Source organism: Semicossyphus pulcher, unplaced genomic scaffold (assembly GCF_022749685.1).
Source record: "Semicossyphus pulcher isolate SPU_LCO1_2020_fin unplaced genomic scaffold, fSemPul1.0.p SCAF_18, whole genome shotgun sequence".
NCBI classification, from domain to species: Eukaryota; Metazoa; Chordata; class Actinopteri; order Labriformes; family Labridae; genus Semicossyphus; species Semicossyphus pulcher.
Genome location: NW_027211691.1, coordinates 7,676,757 through 7,699,882, shown reverse-complemented (window position 1 = coordinate 7,699,882; position 23,126 = coordinate 7,676,757). Strand labels below are relative to the sequence as shown.

The 23,126-nt window shown below is 40.3% G+C and overlaps 1 protein-coding gene across 1 annotated transcript; it reads left to right on the top strand.

Moving 5' to 3' along the window:
- The first annotated feature begins 800 nt into the window (after positions 1-800).
- On the top strand, positions 801-8,662 carry LOC138596217 (uncharacterized). Its single transcript, XM_069667832.1, has 5 exons — positions 801-834; positions 1,246-1,347; positions 1,966-2,489; positions 4,653-4,767; positions 4,974-8,662. Exons 1-5 carry the CDS (start codon positions 801-803, stop codon positions 5,219-5,221), a joined length of 1,023 nt encoding a protein of 340 aa, XP_069523933.1. The 3' UTR covers positions 5,222-8,662.
- The last annotated feature ends 14,464 nt before the right edge of the window (positions 8,663-23,126 follow it).

Here is a 23,126-nt window from a genome sequence, read left to right as displayed (position 1 = left end):
AGGAAAAAAGAACATGAAAGCTTTTTTGATTTTTTTTATGTCCGTTGCTGCTTTGAAAGAGAATGGCATGTAATCACTGATCTTTTCCTGCATTTCTGTGTGTCTCTGTGTGAGTGTGTGTTTGAGAGTGTGTTTGCGATCTGGACACCTACAGAGAATCGCATTCTATCTGACCATTATCTGCGGTTAAAAACAGGCTCTCTCCTTCTTTCTTCTCAAATAATTTTAAGCCGTGCTAATTGAAAATGTCAGCTTCAAAAGTCAAGGCCTGTTGCAGCGAGTTAAGAGACCGGTTGGCATTAAGAAGACCTTAAATCAGCCCTGAGGAAATTGGTTTCATTTTTCCTCTTGCTTTCATTCTTCAGTTTTTTTTCCATCTCCCTTCCTCTCTCTATCTTTTTGTTTTTTGTGGAAATTGTACAGGCGGCAGCATCCTCTCTCAAAGGTTCAGAACAATATATCGGCTTCATTTGCTGATTCTGGCTTTTCATTAAAAACTGTCCCTGGCCTGGTCATTGTTTCGTCTGCCTGTGATGTGATGATTCTCTTTGACAACAGCTTAATATTCAATTGTTTTATGATCGTATCACATGATGTCTATTGTCGAAGGAGACGCGTTAAGTCCCGAATTAAAGATTTGCTTGCTTTCGATTGTAAGTCATATTGTCTTTTGAATTTCTTAGTTTTAACTTCACAACAAATCATTTAAATTTGGGAGCATTAAAGGATTATCAGCATTGGTTCTGAATAAAACCAGCTCAAAGAATCCTTGACTTTTTTTTAAATTTTGAGATACGAAAATGGTCAAATTCAAAAATCCATCCTCCCACTTGGGTCAGTCCAACCTTCCATCAGAGAGAAGTCAAAATTGGAACAAGGAACATTTTTAGGAACACCTTTTTACCTTCCCTTGTCTCCTTTCTTTTTCAACAAAGAGGAATATAATGAAATGTTGTCACACTTGAGTGCTCCTCCAAACACAAAAAACACACACACACACTCTGTTCCTGTGTATCATCCTCCTCACACAGACGCTGCTGTAAGTGTGTGTGTGTGTGTGTGTGCTTGTGTGTGTGTGTGTGTGTGTGTGTGTGTGTGTGTGTGTGTGTGTGTGTGTGTAGAAAGAGGCTTTTGTCGGCTGCGAGTTCTGATCACAGTCGATGATGTAGCGTTTGTGGTGTGTCAATGCATATGATTTCCACTCTCTCTCTTTCCGCTCCTATCCTCTTTCTGTGTTTTCATCAGCCCAGAGGGGTTACTCATTTTCCTCTCTTCCTACTCCTCCTAATCTTCCCATCATTATCATCATCATCATGACCATCATCATCATCGTCGTCATCATCGATTGTTTTGTTTAGCTTTTTTTCTGATGATTTATTTTATCCAGAAGGTTTTAGTGGGTGCTGGTTGAGGTGTTAGCTGAGGGCCGTGAAGCACATCAATTAATGTACCATTACTAGGTGCCAGGGTGTGTGTGTGTGTGTGTGTGTGTGTGTGTGAGAGAAAGAGAAAGAGAGAGAGAGAGATGCAGACACACACACAGAGAGAGAGAAAGACAAAATGTGTGTGTGTGTGTGTGTGTGTGTGTGTGTGTGTGTGTGTGAAGCTCAAATCTAATTATTCTCTGGCTTTCCTCATAGCAGAGACAGAGTCCGTTAGACAGACTGCTGGTGGCTGAAGGTTTTCATTGCTGCAATACCCCCCCACCCCCCATTCTTTACATCTCTCTCTCTTTATTTCTTCCTGTCTGCTCTCTCTCTCTCGCTCTCATCCTTTCCTGCATCCTGCCTCACCCCACCTTTCTCTCTCCGTCTTTCTCCTCCTCCTCCTTCGTCCATCCTCCCGCCCCCCCGTCCATCTCTACCTCCGTATCCCTCTCTCTCCTCTCTATCACTCTCTCGCAGATGCCACATCATACCACACCGCTCTCCCTCTCTCTCTCTCTCTCTTCCTCTCTCTCTCCAGTCCGTCTGCTCTCTGCTCTCTCATTCGCTGTGCCGGCTCACCGCCGGCTGTCAGTTCATTTGCCGCGGCAGAGCAACAACTGGCTTCTTTCAGCGCTGGGAGCGGAGAGAGGAAGGCAAGAGCAGCGGGATGAGTGGAAAAAGAAAAAAGTGAAGGAGGACAAGAAGGAGAAGAAGAGGAGAAAAGGAGGAGCAGGAGATCTTTTGTTAAGCATCCATCCCTCCCCTCTTCCCTCTCTGGCAGCAGCAGCATCAGCACCACTGCCTCCATCAGCACCGCCGCTCCCGCTGTTGGATCCTCCGTCTCCTGCCGGGATCTGCCTCCTCCTTCTCCTCAGGGAGCTCTTCCTGGAACTGGGAGGGGGAGGGAGATCAGCACCTCCCAGCTTGCCGCGGACCCTCGGAAAGGCATCAGGAGGAGTGAAGGGAGGAAGGGCAGGGGATTTTAGAAGAAGCCGACAGGAGAGCAGAGGAGAGGCAACACCCTGGTTTACAGGAGAGCAGAGAAGAGAAGAAGAAAAGAGGGTAAGAGGCCAGCGTGGCATACAGAGTGGACCTGTTGTCGCAATTTCACCCTTTTATTTCAATTTTTCCTCTCCTTTTTCTTCTTGTGGAAAATTTCAGAAAATATTTTTTGACATTTTTTCCATCTCTCTCTGACCGGAGGAGATTTTGTTTTTCCAGTTTTTTTCCTCCTTAATGTGCAGTTTGCGTCTTTTTGAGTGCTTTGTAAATTTGTTGGACTGTGTTCTATCCCTACATCCATCTCATACGCTGTGTCTACTATTGTCATATTCATCAGACCTGTGTGCAATTAAATCAGAAAAACATTAGTATGTGGGTGTCAGTTTGTAAAAGTAGCGTCCTGTAAGTTAAGAGAAGGAAAGAATGAACTGCAATTCTTTTGCGTGAAGAAAAATTAAATAAGAGACAAAGGGGGGAAAAAAAGCATTACGTTTTCATCCTCATCATCATCTTTACTGCTTTCTTCTCCTGACAACCTGTGGTACGCTGTGTTTGATTTGTTAAATGTATAAGTCTGTGTGAGGAAGTTTGAATGAAAGAGAAGAGAAGCGTCCCGGTGTTTGATTTTAGCTGTTGCCCCTGCTCTCAGAGTAATCTGATGAGTCTCCGGGGTGCTTCCACTGAACAATCAATGATACTTGGGCTAGCCGACCTCAGTGTGTGTGTGTGTGTGTGTTTGTGTTTGTGTGTGCATGTGTGTGTGTGTGTGTGTGGTGATCTCTGGCTGAAGCCCTCAGGTTCTCTTTTCTCTCCCTCTCTACAGATGGCCTGGGCTGGGCCAGGCTAGCCGAGGATCTGTGTGTGCTATGTGTGTGTGTGTTTGGCTGCGGGTGGTAAATCCCAGCTCTCCGCAGCTTGGGGGTGGTTGGAGGGGTGGATGGGTGGGGGTCTTTCTGGTTTTGGCTGAGGGTATGTGTTTGTATAATTGTGTGTGTGTGTGTGTGTGTGTGTGTGTGTGTCTCCTGGGCTGAGTGGTCCAGGCCGGCAGGCTGAGTGAAGGATGAGAGGGGAAAAAAAGAGGAAAAAACTTGTGGATTTGCATCTCATCTGCTTTCTTCTCTTCCTCCTTCTTCATCTGTCCATTCTTTGTTTTTCTCCATTCTAACCCCTGTTTCCTCTGTGATTTCCTTTCTTTTCCTTCTCTGTACACCCCTCCACCCTGCTCAGGGTTGTTGATTCTGTCTATCAATTTGACAGTTATGGTTCAGCCTCGCTGCAGAGTTTCAATTTTTCATCCAGAAGAATGAGTCTGTGTTTCCTTTACTGGCTGTTAATTCACTCACTTTAGTCGCTCTTTAATGTTAAATATTTAAAATACGTTTTCTCTCCCTGTCAATCTCTTTTGCTTCGACAAAACTGCAGCGAATGATGCTTTTATGCTTCATTTTTTGATGAACGTGCGTGATGCAATTCTAATTTTGAAACAGTCAATCTAACGTCAGCCCCCGGCGTCAAGGATATACACACCGATGAGCCTATTCCTTTTACCAAACCATCCGGAGAGTAATTGTAAATATTGATTAGAGACAAGAAATCAATGGAATGATTTTGGATCGGCTTAGCTGGAGCTTGCTCTTTGTATTCAGCCGGCTAGTTCAATTAGAATAGAATGGAATAAATTTGCTTGAACTTTTCATACATTATTCATGGCCTCGCTCCTGCATTTAAACTCATCGCTTTAATTTGAAAATAAAGAAGAGGGGAAATCATAATAATGATTGCCAAATTAACATTTAGGAATTAATTTAAAAGGCATTTTAACATTTTAAATTTGAAAGGGAAATAAAGTTCATGGGCTGCAGCATGTCTCGATGAATTTTCAATTCTACTGAATGTATATTTTCCAATAGAAACTAAACAGTAATTTGCCTGAGGGAAGCTGGAGCGCGGGCTGTTTGCTGCTGCAAAAGCAGCACTATTTTTACAAAATCAAACAAATTAGTTCTCTGCATGTGCTGCACCCTCCCTCCTGTGGTTTAATCCATGTGTTGATTTCTCTCCTTGTGTTGCAGGGGTGGGGAGGGTGGGTGGGTTGGTGGTGGTGGTAATGGAGTGTGCGGGGCTATTGTCACACCGCGGCAGCTCCCGGCCTGACCTCCCTAACCCCACATCTCCCTTGTGTGTGCACCCACCCCTACATCCAACCCCCCTCCCTCCTCCCAGATCTCATTATGCCTGCGTAGGGCCAAGCAGGACCAGCGACGGCAGCAGGGAAACCAAATGTCACCGCTGGATGAGGACCTGAAGACGGGGGCAGCGCTGCCAGGCCGCGGCCCAGGTAAGAGGCTTGCTGTGGGGGTTCAGGCTGCGCCACACTCCCTTCTCCCCTGTCACTGCAAGAGTTTTGTGAACAGAACCAAGAGACTGAACCAAGCTTACCTCAGCTTTTACACACCCTTGTTTTTTGTTTTTCTGTTTCTCCCCTCCACACACGCTGCTGGCTTGGATTGAAAATGCCACCGTTGTCAATTTTCTCCTTTGCAGAAGAGCCATTGATGGAGCCTTGCCTCACGCTGCAGCGAGGCGTCTTCAATCAATGCCCCACTTTCTCTATATGTGCATGTGTCTGTTTGCCACTGGAGCCTGAAAGGGGGCTGCTGATGGCGGCAGCGGTGATGGCCATGGTGGTGGTGATGGTGGTGGTGGTGATGATGATGATGCGATGGCAGTGGCACTGCTCACGTGGTTTCTGGCTTAGCTCGCCGTGTTTACTGAAAGACTCTCTTCGGTGACGGGTATTCTTGGGTGGATAATACGGATCACGTTGTTATTGCTTAAGAATACGCGTAGTCGAGGAGAGTCCTCTCTTCGCCCAATACCAGCAACACCCCCATCCCCCGACACCCACCCACCTCACCTCACCTCACCCCGACTACCCACCCACCCACGAAGGACTGTCAGGATGGGTGAAGCCCAACCCCTACCCTCCACACTTCCAAAAAGAAAAACCCACCTCTTCTTTGATCTGTACTGCATTGCAATGTTTTTTTTCCTGCCCACTTCCTGTTTGTTGAGCCACGGTTTGAGGTCGAGAGTGTTCTCACGTTTGTCCCACCATGCATCTGTCAGTCTGTCTCTGTCTCCGTGGCGATGGAAAGAGTAGTTTGTTTGTGTGTGTGTGTCATTTGTGTGTGTGTCAGTTGGACATGTTGATTCGAGATTGTTCAGTCTAGGAGGAAAACTGTCTCTTTGTCTTGTCTGACAACAACTTCTGATCATGTGACAATCTGCATGAACAGTGTCTGTTCTCGTTATGGAAGGCCTGCATGACAGCCTGCACAGTAACACAAACAATTATAATGACAACAAGAGGGTCAGGCTTTATTGTTAGTGAGCACATATGTCTTCAATATTGGCTTAAAATCCTTCACAGTTTTCTTTCAGAAAAAAATGTCAATATTAGCACTTATAACATTTGAATCAGCATTTATGGCCTTTTTGCGGTGACGTCACTGTATTTCTTTGATGACCAGTACAGCTGGATGAACCTAGCAGGGCACCCTGGGGACATAATCAACATTTATGATTAAACTCAAATAATTTTAAAACAGGCTAAATAAAAACAAAAATGAACTAATGAAAGTGTAAAGACACTCTTCAAGACAAAATAATAATAATAATAATAATGAAAAACACTTTTAGGCCCCTTATCATGCCAGGTGATACTGCACTTCAATGATGCAAGTTGTAAAAGAAATCAATTGAGTGAACACAAACTAGTTCACATACAATGAGCCGAAGCTTTTGGGGCCCAAAGGCAGTTGACTAATTTGTGGTTGATAATCCAGGCTTGCTGACCGAGTACAGCTTTACTGCTTTGCATCAAAGATACATGATTTGCTTCAGAATGACTTACAGTGTTTCTGACTTCATGATAACACACTCTGAGATAAAGGTGACTCTCAGAGATGAGCGGGATTATTTTGTATTTAGCTTTTTGTTGCTGATTTAAATCAGCATCATTGATTAATTAATTTTCGGTCCATCAACAAATCAATTAATGGACAAATTGTTCAATTCTAATCAGATTTAAGGGTCCTTGAATTATTCCTTTCTCAGTGTATCATTTTCTGGCCTGTGCACACAGAAAAGGGGGCTAAATTATAAATCAGTCAAAGGCCATTTAGTTTGATTACAATGGGATAGTTTAGATCCTTCTGGTGGCCCAAAACCAGTTTCAGGCCACATACGAAAACCCTGAGCACAAGTGATTTTTTTTCTTCAATTTTGCTGAATTTTATCACTTAGAAATAAATGAAAAGATATTTTCTGCAGCAACTTCAGTCCAAAAATATCAGTATTACCCTGGATAGTTTGAGCATGCCTGTAATATTTAATGAGGTTTTGAGCACACAATATTGTGCTGCATTCCCCCTGGTTGTGCTTATAAAGGGGAGCCTTCTCTTATTCAACTCTATGTAGTGCATTTATTACGGGGCTGAGCCGCACCAAGCCGCCTCTCACCTTCCCCCCTTTATGCTCCTTTTTTATGCAAATGGCCGCTCAAATGACATTTATCGCAGTGAGGTTTACACTACATGTAACACCACTGCTGCTGCAGAGCCTCACACACACACACACACACACACACACACAAGCACTCACACACATACGGCTGAGAAAACAAAATGTCCACCAAGAGCAGTCGACAGCTCAACTTATGCATTGAGAAGAGAGGCGTCAAGATAAACAATTACCCCTGGCTCAAATGGTCTATAACCAGCTTTTTCCGTGTTGCCGTCTGGGGGGGATGCACCATGAATATGGATTCCCTCTCCATGTCTGATGGCACATTCTGAACCTTAACACCCATGTAAAATCCATTTAAACACCTAATAGGATCAACTTGACTCATACAACCATGTCACCCCCCGTGATCATACGCTGGAGATTTCCTCACACCGCCAGGCTAGTGTAAATCATTTTTTACACGCCTTCCTATAGCTGGTAGGAATATCAAATGAGTCTATTTCTGTGCCTGCGTTATTGTCACGTACAATATTCCCAGGCAGGAGTATATTTAAAGTAAGCCTCGGAGTCACTCAGATGTGCTCATGATTGTAATTATACAAATCATCCCAGTCATTACCATTGCAGATTATTCAAATAATACAATTATATGTTGAACGCTTGGCTCAGCTGATAATTACTGTTCCTTTTCTTATGGAAACAAACAAAGCACTATGCTAAAATGTGTGTAGGAGGATGTAAAATAGAGCGATTGTGGCGTAATCACAAACGAATAAAAATCACTCACAAACACACACACACACACACACTCCCTCCCCTGCATTTTCCTGTTGATTGTCAGAGACGGTGTGGCGTGGATGTCCTCTCGCTGTTTGTTTCCTGTGCGTCTGTGTGTGTCTCTGGGTTGCTTGTTGTTGCTGCTGCAGGGCCTCGGCTGGCTAACATCACCGCTGCCACGTGATCCAGTCGTTTTGCATCACATGAACACTTTATACTCACCACTGATACACTGTGAGCCTCAAATGATTTACTACAGCAGCTATTTGCTTACATTTAACCTCAACCCCTGGATAAATAAATTACACTTAAGACATGAATTATTGAAGATGCTTTTAAAACTACATTCTTGTCACATTTACTGATGTAAAACACATCAGCTTTCGAATACTTTGTTGATGCAATAATAACTGCACACTTACAAAAAGGCTGTCAGTGACAATGATGTGGTATAAAGTGATGTCTTAGTTTCATTCTGTGTGTGTCTAAGCCTGTATTTGGACTGTCTCTGCTTGTTTCCAAACTGTTGTAAAGAGCTGCAATGCTGTAAAACACATTGTTGACACGTAATATTAAATGTAATGGACATTTTCTACGATGATGAATTTAGCATTGTGTCCTCTCACAGAACTGCAAAAGCTGCTGATGGTGGCACTGAGATGTCTAAACTGTGGGTTATCTAATGTGAATGCCATTTCTCTATGTCTTTCTCTGCACTTATAGAGCATTGTGGTTGTACACTAATGTATGCTGCTCTGTACTAATGGCATGCTGCTGCTGCTGCTGCTGCTGCTGATGATTGTTTTAAAGCTAACCAGGGACAAACGCTGCATGCATTTCAATCATTTCAACAAAAGCAGTGATGAGACTGTCATTTCCCACTGTAAGTGTGTCTTGATTCTGTCAATAAAATGTGGCTGTAAATATAAATAAATACTTCTTTTTTAAAATGAAATGTGAAATGAAGCTTTAATTAATGTAATGAAATATACATGGGAAAAGAAGCCATTATTTTAGCACTTGAGGCCTCTTTTACATATCAAGAAGAAGCATGAGACAAAAATTATGAGTTTTATTTAATTCTTTTACTACCTGGATAAAACAGTGCATTACAGTATATATATATATGTTTTACAAATACAAAGACAGTCCTTTCTGTGGATGTAAAAGTTAGAACCCTGAACACGTCCTCCTCAGCCAGAGGATCAGCTATGGACTGCTGCCTAAACATTCTTCTCTCTCTGCACTTTAGAAACCTCCTGGATCTCACTCCAGAGGCCTCTTAGTGATCCAACAGACAAACCCAAAGATTAAAAACTAAAACCCATTTCCTCCTCTGCTCTGTCTTCTCACTGGGAGAGTTTCACCGGCACAGTTAGAAAAATAAGTAATTGTAAGTCTGGGCTTTTAACTTCTGTCTTACACTACATTAGCCGCTGTCTGAATTCAATATAGCATTTTCAAAACGTACATAGAAAAGTACATTTGATCAGCATTTATTTTAGTTGTTTCATAGCTTCAACTTGTATAGATACTGGGCCCGTAGAGCTCCTTGGGGTCAAAAGGACATAGTTATTACAATGATGTAAGCATACAGCGTAGGCTAAATATAATTCTTTATTCAAACCTTGCACAGGAAGAGAAGTTACAGCTTAAAACAAGACAAAAAAATGTAATTCCCCTTTTAGTTAAATGAGTATACATTGATTCTGCCACATATGATTATGTAAAAAATCTTAATACATTACATTTCATACCCTAGAATAGATGGGACCTCTACAATCCACAACTACCACACAATACCAGAGGGAAGAGGAATCCCTGATTTTCACACCACTGATACTCACAGCAGATAACTGATCTATTGTCGGTAGCTATTTACATCCTCTTATCACCACGCAGCAGACTACAATATTACATCCTATTTAATTTAGCCCGCAAACACCCCGAGCGTCTTAGTACATTTTATCTCTTGTAATCCTGTTAAAACCGCAGTAATTAGAATCCCAAAAGCAGCCCTGCTGGACTGAAAACGCACACAGTGCAGCCAAGCTCCATCCACTGTTTTTCATTAGAATCAGTGTATCCACAGATGCAATACAAGTAACAGTATCTCCTCTTTTATTTTACATTTGTTCTGTAGGCTCAAGTCCCAATTCATCCATGAGCTAGCACTATTTCACTAACAAGTATAGATTAGAATTTTTTACTGTTTGAAAAAAACAAACAAAAAGAGTTTTGGCCTAATATTTCCTTTTGAATGTTACAATTTGGTACTGACATTAGGAGTTAAAATCCTGACGAAGGCTCTGCAACTATCGGTTTGCTCTGTTTTCAGGCCACTCATTACTTATTAAGCACACTATTAAGGGAAATTGACGGTAATGATGGGAGGGATAGGACCCAGGCTCATTTGGCAGAAACGCCACAGGAAATATTCAGCTTTTGTACCAATTAATTATGCATCATCTTTACTTTGCTCTCTCTGTAGACTGGACTGGGTGTAATGTAGCACAGAATGCTTGAGTAGGTGAAAAGGAAAAACTGACAAACATAAAGAAATATGCATCGTTTAAGATATGAAATGTTTAAATACATTCGCTGCTGAAAGATTAATATATGCGTTAAGTGGTGCATTTAAGCCAAATACATTTGGATTAAAAGAAGCGAACTCTCTAAGGGAAAGGCTCGTGGTGTATTTAACAATTTTACACCCTCCCTAATCTGCTATACAATATTTTTAATTTTCAGTCTTTTCTTATTTAAGCTATATGCTAAGGAGTGTATTGAAAAAAATGCAACAAAATCAATGGTTAGATTTTTTTTTAGACCAATTACCCCCTTCAGTTATTTTTTGTATTTGCCTTCCAGACCCATCAATCTTCTGTAAGGTCGGGAATATTCTATTTTTTTTTTTCTTCTTTTCAATAAATTCTATTTTAGATAAAAACAAACAATCAATGTATCCTACAACGAGCTTTCTATGTCTTACACCAAATGAAACCAATACTTCTAACTACTGATGAAAATAGTCCCCAACTACTGCACTATTTCATGTTTGAATAACCTGTGTAAAAGCTACAGCAGTGAGCTGGAACCTTTTTTTTTCTCTATAATTGTGAGATGATTTTAAAGATTGAAGTCTTCAGTAAGAGACAATGAGCTTTGAGCTGAGAGACATGAACAAATGAGATACATAAAGCATGTTCTGAGGCAACTGTAATGCTCTGTGGATTATGATTTTTAATAGCATAATGAAGAAAGGTTTATACCAAATGTACTTCCACAATATCTGCTCATTGCTTGAAAAGCATGATTCTTGTTTTATGGTTCTTTTCGGGCAACTCGGAGAACTTGGTAAAGCTTAGGGAGAATGTCACGGTTAAATATTTGGATGGATGTGTTTTCTATTTTTTTTATATTAAAGAAAACCTCCATCTTTCCTTACACAAAGTGTTTTTTCGCCTTAACCCAACCACCCAGCCTGATCATCCCACTTGAGTTTGGTGCGGTAAAGGAATTTAGACTTTCCATGACTGCAAGTGAATTATTGGTAACATTATATTGGCAGCATTTTAGCAACAAGTTACATTTCCTTTAAAACATTACTGTCAAATTATTTTTGTATTAAATGCTATTTCTAGGAAACAGGGTAGCACAGCTAGCATAGAAAAGTCTGAACGAAATCAGTGTTTGTAATATGAAGTTAATTCTTTAAGCCCCTGGCTATGTTTATTTCATTATGATAATGTTTAGTAAATAAAATATGTTGATTTAATACTTGCTCCTTGCCCTTTTTAACCATTTTTAATCCTTCAGTTCCACTGGATTTTTTTTTCCTAATTCAAATCCATTTTTTTCTCTTTGGCATTGCTTGTCACCCACTCTGGGGAACAAAGCAATTCCCTGTGCTGTAATGAAAGCCCAGCATCATGCTCTGTGACGACCATGCTCGGGACAGTCAGCAGCATCACAACACTGAGGGAGAGGCAGCTTAAAGTGTCTCCTGAGCCGCTCTCTTCCCCTCAATGAATCGTGATAACAATTCTGGCTCTCTTCCTCCTCCTCCTCCCCCGACTGCCCAACACACCCACCAACCAGGAGCATAATGTGGTTTCCGCCAACAAGCTCTGTCTGCAGTATTAATCAATTGGAAATGTGCTGCATTTCTCTCTTCCAGAGACAAAAGCACACAGACGTCTCCCTCTGTTTCTCTTTTTCTTTACCTCCGCTCATCGCTTCTTTCTTCCCCTCGCATAATATTAACTCTAATGAAGGACTCGGTGGAGCTTATACACATAGCTCACAATTAATAACGATACAGTATATCTCTCTTATCCATTGAAGGATGCCCTCCCCAACTCCCCTAATGTGTCTCTAATGTTTGTCTTTCATTCTCTTTTCTCGTTTGTCTTTAAAATCCAAATAGGGTATGAGGGCTATACTAACAGTATTGTAGCCTTAATAACAGCAGGGTAAGTGGCTCTGCTATCAAATACGCTGGCACTCATTTAAACATGGGCTGCTATGAAATGTATCCACATCAGTGGCTCCAAGATAGGGAGCTAAGCAATCTATTTAAAAAGCAATCTATTTCTCGCTGTCGTGGAGATTGCACAGATTGAATGGGGGAGTCCGATCCTCAGTGGACGGCCCTCTAGATCCCACCCTCCACTCCTCTTTTATCTCACAGCTCCTCTTCAGCTCCTTTGCTCTAGGCTGCTTACAGAAAAAAAGAGAAGAAAAAATTAGGAATATGACATTCTCTCCTCAAAACGCATCCCATTAAAACAAATAACCCCCAACGATTAGAGCACAGATGATAACTCCTCATAAACCCCCTCAGTCCACGTTTCATAGACAGCACCACTGCTGTAAAATCATTCAACAGGCCAATAAGCTTTGATTTTACAGTCAACATAATTTATAAGGATTGTAACAAACACACCACTCTGTATGAAAATCTTAACTAAAACTACACTCTTAGCCTGAAAGCTCTATGTATGGTTGAGCCTTGGCCCTTTTGTAGTAATTGCACTGATTATTGTAATTTATCATGAGATTATATTCTTTCAATTCATTGCTAAAACACATGGAAACTTGACAGTCAAAATCATTACCTCAAATTGGATAATTGGATAATATGCTAGATGGATGTGAACATAAAGATGTTTGCTTTAATTTCCATTAGGTTGCCCATGTTGCATTTTCGACACTTGCTCACATGTGTAAATGCGTTCCAACAGTTCAAAAGATTCCGCAACGATCTCAATTTTAATAAAAACACGCATCCAAATAGTCCAAAACGGTCGAAGATGCCAAAAAGTTAAATGGACTGCACTTATATAGCGCTTTTACACATGTCACACTCACATTAACGCACTGATGGCAAAGGCCTAAGTGCCAATCTCCAACTAGGATTCTATGCCAAATCATACCTGATGGCTGTGCCTTCAGGAGAAATTTGGGGTTCAGTGTCTTGCCCTTCGACATGTGACTGTAGCAGTCAGGGATCGAACCCCCAACCTTCTGTTTAAGAGACGACTGACTCAACCACTGAACCACAGCCGCTTGACAAGTTAACGTTACCCTGCCCCAGGCCTAACAACTTCACCTTCAAGTTAAACATTTCTTACAATGGGCAGAGTCAGCTGTTGGTACCCTTAGCTGCACTAAGGATATACTTAGCTAAAGGCTACTAAAGGTTACTTTAGCAATTTTATCTGTCTTTTCAAAACCATTCCTTTGTAATATATCAGCCAGTTTCATAAAAGATTAGACTAAATTTGTGTGTGTTTTTTGAGGTCAGTGAGTCCTCAGAAACACTCAGGTCCGGCAGAGTTTAACGTTTTGAGGTCTGATAATCAACACCTCAGCATTTTTCTGTGGCAGTTGTTTTCTTGGTTTTTGTGCTTGTGACTTTGCTTGAATCAGCTGTGCATTTGCTGCATTTTGTTTTGGCTTTTTGCTGCACTTTTTTTCTATTCACAGCGTGTTTTGGTTGTTAAATTTGTTGTGGAATTTTTTTTGTGTTTTCAGATTTGCATCTTTTCTGAATATGCTGCCCATTTATCTAAATGTAAATCGTTTTAGAATTACTTAAGGCAATCTCACTTCCAAGTCCTCAAATGGTCAGTGGCCTTAAGTATGACCCTTCTGGCGTCATTTCTGGAAGCTGTAATTATAGCATATAGTTTTGATGTGGTGTTTATGAGCATGACATAGTAAAACAGGCAAGAAAGTCAACTACAGGTGGAAGTTCAATACAAAATCAATAATGACTTATTTTAAGAAGTAAACTTACCTTTTTAAAGACGTTATCTCAAAGATCTCAGTTTCGTTCTCTTTGGCAGCACCTATGGCGCCTGGTAATTGCGGGAGCACACTTCTCAGATATCCAGACAGTGTTGCATGTGTGACGTCCACATCTGTTGGCTTCGGTTTTAACTCTTGATTTTCCTCACTGACGGTCACTTTCCTTTATAGACTGAGCATCAAATTTGTTTCTTTTTCTTTGGATTTTCACTTTTTCTTTAAAGTTGTATCTGAAGACATCGATCTTTTCTTTCTTTTTTCAGCCATAGTAGATTACTGTTTACTCGCAACACTTGCATAGACCCGAAAACTGGTGACTAAATGGGCGCCGTTTGTGATTTTTTCTGTGAAAGTCGCACCAGACACCCAGTCTGTAATTCTGCAAATGCAAAGGCTTCATAGGCTCAATCACCATTGTGTTGCCTCATTTGGCGATAGATAGTGACTTAACAGACATTTATTTAAATGAAAATCTTCGAGATTAGCACTTTAAAGTCAAGATGAAACGGTATTTCGAGAGTATCTAGCCTCCGTATCATGACGTATTTCCGAGTGGACAGGACGTGCAGGCAGAACATATCATTAGAGGGTGGATGGTGGATGTCATGATATTATTGGTTGAAATTGATTGGTACTAGCTTACGTAAGCACACGTGATATTTTGTTTTACAGGAAGAAAAAATGATCGGATTTTGATATAAGAATATGAAGAAATGAATTTTCTGTATTTTTTTTGGCCTATATTGTCAAATAGATGCACAATATTACCGGGGATATGATATAAAAGGATTAAAATGACGTTTTTCATTTCTTCTCGACTTTAAGGAGATGCATGATATTGGTTTTTTTGCCGATATCCGATATGCCGATATTTTCTAACTCTTTTAGCTGATTGCCAATACTGATAAATTAGGCACATGTTTTTTTCCACCTAATTGCAAAAAACATAAAGTCTCCCCTATCGTGGAATTGATATCTTGCCTACTCTTGTAGTGGCCCACTGGCAGATGTAGAAATAACATAATACAGTGCTTTTTAAAATGTAAACATTCACTGGGCAATATAAGAAAAGTACTTAAACTTGGGTTATGTTCACGCCTGACGAGTTAATGTTGTAGCATTACATCAAGCTTTTTTAGGGAATCATCGAGCATTTAGGCATAATTAAAGCGTTGTTATATCGGCAGAAAATATTGCCAGAAAAATTACATATGTGCCGATGCCGATATGTCATTTTCAAGCCATAATCTGCAGATACTGATAACGTGCCGATAATATCGTGCATTCCTTCTTTAAGGTTTGAAAATTGTGTTAGCTTATAAACATACTTAAAAAATGTTATATCTTATTTTACCACCTCTTCTTGTGTGCACAACTTCCATATTCTAGAGACCAATATTACCCAATGAACTATCAGAACACATTACTTGTCAACATCTTCTTGTCAACATCTACAGTGACAAAAAAATTCAGATCTAATATTTTTTCATTTCAGTGTCATTGTCAATTTTCCCACTGATGATTCTTCATTTCAACTTTGACCCAGCCTTTATTAGGATTCAGTTATTTTCTATTCTTTTTAAGTCATGAAGACAAATTCAGTTTGAGCTCTACTAATGTATTATTATAAACGCACATAATATTAAGTTATTTTGTGAGCAGCTTCTACACCTATGACAAGTATAAATGCCAGTAGGGAGCAATTTAACTTATATAATGCCTGTCAATCTCAGGCTCCCTTTTAACCCTCACATGAAAAGAATCTGAGATGCTTGAACTTCCCTTGTGGCAGCAACTCACTCCCAACCTGGAGAGAACACAGTGTTCCTGCAGAGAACATAACATCAGCCTCGGAGGTTATGACTCGAATCTTGGCTGCAAACTGCCCCAGTGTGTGCTGAATGTCACAGTCTGATGAAGCCAAAAGTTAAACGTCATAGGCAAAAATCAGGTACGCAACTCCAAGGTCCCCAGCTCGACACTCTCCTCATCCAGACTTGGAATTTTTAATCTGTCTATTAATATTAAAAAACGATAGGTGGCAGGGGAAACCTTGGTGGAATCCAACACCGACCAGAAGCATGTTTGACTAATAAGAACACAGCATATGCTTTGATCAGCAATGGCCCCAGCAACCCAAACTCCCAAAGTGACCTCAGAGGTTTCCCTAGAGGACAAATTCATAAGCCTACTACAATTTGACTTGTACACTGGATGGGCAAACAACCTTGGACCCTCCGAGAGTAAGCATTCAAGGGTCATGGGTCAACAATTGGTTGAAGCCTCCTTTCCAGCTCCCATAAATAAACTTCCCAGAGTGGCTGAGCAGTGTGTGATTGGTGCACACCCAGTCCCCTTTTTTGCAAATTGGAACCACCATGCCATTTCACAGGACAAGGCAAACTGAAGAGGTATGCCAGCAAATACAGTCTCATCAAAGTTCAGAGCCTTCAACACCTCAGGATTTATAACTGCACTCTGCCACTATAGAACTTCTACCTCAGTGTCCTCTGCATGGTATTATTAGGGAGCACATGTTGGTCACGTTAAGGAGCTCCTGAAATATTGTTACACAACCACAAAAATGTTACTCATCTTATTTGAATGAGTCAGGAATTGTAATATTACAGTGAGTGCTCAGAACTGTTTCCATTAATCAGTGCTGTCACATTAATTCTTTAGCAATAAAAAAAAGGAAAAGTATAACTGGCCACTATTTTAATTAGTTTTGCTGTTGGTATTCCCAAAAGTGCTGACCTTACACTTCATTTAAGGAGACAATTCTACAGAATTACTTTGATTTTGGCGGTATCACATATCCAACAACAGTATAGATGGAATTAAATATTAACATAGACAATAGACATTGAGATGCTTGTACATGCCTTTGTGGTTGAATAGTTTGTTATGCTTTGTAGTTTTAAAACCCTGCAAAGTCCTGTGATATGTTTTGTATTGTTGGTTATCAAGACAGACTATAGAATAATCTCTTTTGGTTAGTCCTATGGACATCGGCTTTTACAGACGGCTTTCACAGCCTGTAATTTTGTGGTGCTTAAAATGTCATACCAAGGTGAATATCATTCTTTACCTTCCTCTCAATCTCTGATCCCATCGGCTATAGTTTGATGAAGATATAGCCTCTGGGGACAACGGTGAACATGCAGGGCAGCCAGTGGTCAATGATAAAAGACTTCCAGTCAAGACTTCCTTTTCCACATGTTGCATTGTTTACAGAAAAAGAAACCAGGTTTTGCCTTTGCCGGAATTTCAACATCATGATGCAGAATAGTAAAAAGTAAAAGTGAAGCTTTATCAGGTCTGTCCTCAAGAAGAAGAAAACTACTTTTAAAATGCTCGTTTGTTGAACGGAGGTCGGATCAATCATTTCTAATGCATTCGAGGAAGACGGGAAATCTGAACTGCTATCATGAGACCGTGTCAGGGAATTTATCTCAAGTTGAATTTTAGATCTAGAATGGATTCTTAGCTGAAATTGCTGCAGATGTCTGTTTATAGAGATAAATAAGAGTGTAAATCATTGTCAGATGATGCTGATGGGAGCTGGGATATTATTACAGCATTACGTTCCGCCCGCTTTTGCTCGCCACACGGACTGTTTTTCCTGCATACGCCGCAGCCTGCTGATACGTGATAGTTTAATATTACTCTGACTTCAAGCGTAGTACAAACGGAAACCAGAACACTTGCCATCCTGGAAACCCACGTCCCTGCCTACAGAACCTACAGATTCTACATTTCTATGTAAAATCTATGTAGAACCTACAGATTGTAAATAGAGATTACCTTCCTCTTTACTGTTAATCATATTCGAACAGAGTTAAACACACCATTTTCACCTGATTACATCCGGTCATGATTTTTTGCATGTACACCTTGTTTTGAAGTTTTCTCTTCATCTCCAGGCAATGCAATTGTAGCTCAATATGCAAATTAGGGATGTAAAATTGATGGACCTGTCAAGTGGAAGTTTAGAGGTAAATGGAGGCACCCAGACCTTAGGCTTAGAAACTACTGACTGTTTCAGAAGGTAAGCATAGTCAGGAGAGAAGCTTCCCTGGACTAATGACAGCTTGGCTAACCACTATTATTTAAGTGATCCTGCTCTTGAACATTGTGGAAGTCCCTTGAGTGGCTCACAACTTAAGTCAGAGCCCCTCCAGATAGCGACAGAAAGATCTCACAACATTCTGATTGAAAACCATTTTCTCTTGGTCTTTTTCTTATTTTCTTTGTTCTTCTGTTTGTTGGTGTAATTCATTTAAAAAACAATTACCCCTCCACAAAGAAAAAGCCCTAATGACAGAGTTCGTGATGAGCTCTTTAGTAAAATATTACATCTTTGTTTAAATAATGGTAATTAGTTTGAATCAAAGCAGCTCATATTGCTTGGTGCTAAAGCCAATCTCAATCCAATTATTTCTCTTAAAAATTGATGCAGTTGGATCAGCATAATTAATCATTGGTGTATTGATGCAGTAAGATAATAATTACAACACAATAGATGAGTTCTGAAGAAGTAAAATTATAAATGAATACAAATAAAAATCTTTGTTTTTACTGCCTACTTTTACATCCAGAGGGTCAAAGTTTCATTCGGTAGTTCTGGTAAATACTGTAACATACATCTTCTAATCTTCTGTTTGTGGTTTAGACAAGACAGGATGAGTTTCAGACTGTTAAATGGCCTGTGTGGTTGCTTTATGCACATTGTTGTTTAATGTGATATTAAATCTTTCTCATAATTCACATCAATTATCGTCATAATAATGGTTCTTATTCAAAAGTAAAGATGAATCCGTCTCAGATAATGGTCCAACTCATTTTCTTATATTTGTGATAAAACATAAAGAGATGATGAGACAGCATTGTGATCTGAATCAGTAAGGAGTTGCAGGTGCTCACAGTTGAAAAGGAGCCTGTGCAACAATGTTTTCAAACACTGTACACCACTTCCAACAATTTACCAGAAGAGCCAGGTCTGTGCCTGATGACCTTTCACCTTCAGGGGTTGATAGGTGACCATGATTATGAAAATTGACTTATTGGCAGCCCGGTCATTCTATGCAAAGTTAAATTATCCCTTATCAAGAAGAACCTTGATAAGTAGGTCTTCAAAAAAAAAAAAAAAGAGAAACACAAAATACAAATCGAAAAAGGGCACTTTAAACAATAATTACCTCACCCCACCTCTCTTCATGTGACTGCTCAGAGAACTAGTTTAGGTTAGGTTGTTTAGCATCTCATGGGATCCCTCATGGACCCTGTGCAGGACATCCAACTGGGAGGAAACGTCATGGCTGGCCCAGAACACGCTGAAGGGATAATACGTCAAATATGGTCTGGAAAAACCTCAGGACTAATGCTGTGTTCCAGACAACTAGACGTGGAAACTTCCCAGTAGAAATTTACGACTTCTGATGGTGAAGTCGAGGTCGATGAATCTGCTCCGAGCTCACAAGTAGGATCTCCAACTTTGAATGGCGTTAAAAGCAATTTTTCGGAGAAAAGCTCAGATATTTCTACTAGGATGTTCTCGAGTTTCCAGTTGTCTGGAATGCAGCATAAGAACTGGATGAACTGGTTAAAACTGTGAAACAAAAGGAGTGATCTCATTCAATTTTACTCATCAGGAGAAAATTGTTACACCTGCCAGTATAAAGAAGATGCAGTCTGGCACAGGAGGGCTAAATCATGTTGGCTCACTGGAGAAAATCCTTTCTTTAATAAAAGTGGATTCAATCAAATTTGATTCTGCTTGGCAAATAGCATATATGTTTAATATTTGATGCAAACATACTCATATGACTATTTTTGAAGACCTGCCTGGTGGGATCACAACACAGAAAACTTTCCTGTAACAGAAGGCAGAAAAATGTGTCATCACTATATCAGCATCAAAAATAAGCAGAACTTTTCAGAATAAAGGGATTAATTTGATACAGACTTTGCTTCTATTGATATGCTTTTTAACATGCAGTTGGTCTCACGTTTGACTGGAGGGTGTGAGGTGTGAGCTGCTGTGTGTTTGCTGTCCTGAACACTGACATATGTACATGTGCTATGTAGCATTCTTATAAACAAAGGGAGTCATCTACACCCTTTTAGAATCACTGGACCTGTTTTCACAGTATGAAGTACGAGAACACATACACCCCGCCCACAGCCATAAACACACACACACACACACACACATATATAGATATACATACAGTGACCCACGTGCTACAAGACCATCTGTCGCCACAACACAAAGACAATTTGTGCTTGTTTCTGTAATCTTGTACTGAGCTATTAGACTATACCATTACTAGTATCATGTTATACACAAAAGCATACACATTCCCCAAACACAGGTCATTCTGCTTCTGTTGAGAGTCATGAAATCATGTGTTAGGGTAAAGCTATTATTTAGAGTCATCAGTTGAGTTATCTATGCACTGATATAAGAAACGTGTTGTTATTATTTTTAATTAAATTCTCTTCCTTAGATTCAAGAGCAAGATATTTCCAGTTCTCTTCTGTGCCCATCGCTAAATGTACATGTGCCATTGTACTACAAGAACTCTGGCACCAGCCATAGACAGTTTGAAGACCCCCTCTCATCCTCCTCACATTCAAACACACCAAGTCATTAACCTAGTGCTTTACCTCCCCAGTCTCACCAACTCTGGATTCAAAGCTGCACATGGACTGCAAAAACAACCCAGCCTAACTGTTTCAGATTTCTCCCAATGATCCCCAACTTAAAGTGTTGGATGGATATGTGTACCCTCATGACCCTGTGTGCTGTGTTGCTAAAGGCAATCACTCTCTACCTAAGTCAAATTGGTCCCAGGCCAGAACCCTAAGAAGTGGAAACTTCAGAGGCAAGCTATCTCAACACGATAAGAGAGACACAGACACCCTCATGGTGCGAGGCCTGGAATAAAAGCTTGTCGGCTGGCAACTTTTGGCCAGATTCACAACATAGGGCTCCGAAGGTCTCAGCCTGAAGGAATAACATGGAATTGCAACTCTATGGACCCACCACTTCCAAGGCCAAATATAAGGTGGGGTTCTTGGCATACTGACCCCCAGGCTAAAAGAAGGGTTATACCCATACAACTTAGAGGAGGCCCTAACATACCATTGGTAGCCTGGGTTTGCCTTTGGACCTTCCTGGAGGAGCTGGTGGACGTCAATGGAGATAAGGAAATATGGGCTACTTTTTCATGTATTGGTTCTTGTTTATTGCTCTATACTCATGTGTTACTTAAGGCATTTTTGTGTGTGGTGGTGCATTTTGTCTTACCTTTTACAAATGTTACTACATTAATTTTAATTGGGCTCTCAGTGCTGCCAAAATATAGGTGACCTAAACTCAACAGTGTGCCTAAATGCATCCTGAGTAGGCTGGGAGAGGACTGCAGCAGCTGTTGCTACACTGTTGCTTCTGGTTTTTATTATGCTGACATTTTCCATCATGTTGTCTGATATTAAATTAAAAGATTTTACTATTTACTAGGCTTAAGTGTATTTTATATGATTTAACTTTCTATCAAATGTATATATGTATACACAACAAACACACAGACAATGACACTTTTGACACTTAACCTTATCTATGTAGTATAGTATACAATAGAACTATAAAATTTGCGGAAAAAAGCACCTGGCAACGGGTTTTCCTTATAGTATTAAAGAAAAATTTGTTGTGTCCCTGTAAACTGATGAGGGCTAAGTATAAAGTAGGCAGTGCAGCCAGTTCCTGTGCATGGCTGTGGGTCAGATGAAAGTTGATTGACTGGGGCTAAGAGGTAATTGCAGATTCATACATTTATAATGTTAACTGGTGATGTTGTAGACAGAAGTGTAGGGCATGCTGCTTGCTGGGATGAGGCTGGGTTGGTTTGTTTGGTGGATTGAGCTGCATGCTGATGATGATGGCAGCAGATGTGTATGCTTTGGTGAATGCTAAGGCGAGGAAGCTGAGGAGGATTGATTGGTATTTTTTGGGCTCTAAGGCATCATGTTATTTAGCTCAACACATTGATGGCTTTTGGTTCATTGGTGGCTCAGACGGATGGTTTGCTTGATGTGCAGGTGAGGATATTTGTAACGTCATTACTTTGTGGGATTGCGACATGTTAGTTAGCTTGGCTTGTTGTTAGCTGGTTCTTTTATGTTAACATGTGGTAAGCAAATAATGGCATTGGTCATTGATATTGTAGACTGAAGTAAACAATTGTGTTCATTTCTGCCCCCTTACTTTGGTGTTCACGGTCAAATTTGACCGGTCTGTTTTAACTGCTCTTTCATTAACACAAAAACTCTTGATCATCACCAAATTTTATTGAATATCTTTTTAGGCTGTAAACAATGTCTCAGACTAGTGGTCAACATGATTAACTGCAGTGAATATACAAAGAATGGACACTGAAAATGTATTACAAAGTCCATCAATGCTGTCTTCCATTTCTGAGACATCCTCCTCTAGCTGTGGTTCAACTTCAATCTACCCTTCATCTGGTTTAAAAATTGTTCAGTCTGAAATGTGTTGTCCTTGTGGGGGAATCTTTGGACGTGTGGGTGTGAATGGGGATGTTCATAATGTAGTGTTACCCATTCATTTCCTTTGACCGACATTTTTGACCGGGAACACCACAGGTGTTACAATATTGACTAAACTACTTAAAATTCAATGAACATGGTGATCAGCAATTTTATGTGTTCAAATGCCTATTGTGGAGGATATCATATGACCTTGAGGCACTCAAATGTAAAACACAATGTTTATGATTGATGAAAGTTGTAAATTGGTCAGATTTGACCCGAACACGACAGGAGGGTTAACAAAAGACATCTGTGATGACAGGACAGCCCAAACTGTTAACAAGGTCAGTCACCGTTTCTCTTGTAAACTTTTGCCAGCTGGAGATTCATTACTGTGCATATTCATTGGAAAGTATACCCAGAAGCTAGAAACTATTTTGTTATATATAGCAGCCAAGCAATTCTTTGTGGACTGAATAAGCTCCTGTATGAAGATCTTAATAAAAAAAATCCACGTGT

Bases quoted from the DNA above. Each gene is read 5' to 3' on its own strand.
- LOC138596217 (XM_069667832.1), top strand. From the start codon at position 801: ATGGTCAAATTCAAAAATCCATCCTCCCACTTGG. The intron at 2,490-4,652 runs GTAAGAGGCCAG...CCCTCCTCCCAG, and splicing joins GAAGAGAAGAAGAAAAGAGG to ATCTCATTATGCCTGCGTAG. The intron at 4,768-4,973 runs GTAAGAGGCTTG...TCTCCTTTGCAG, and splicing joins GCTGCCAGGCCGCGGCCCAG to AAGAGCCATTGATGGAGCCT.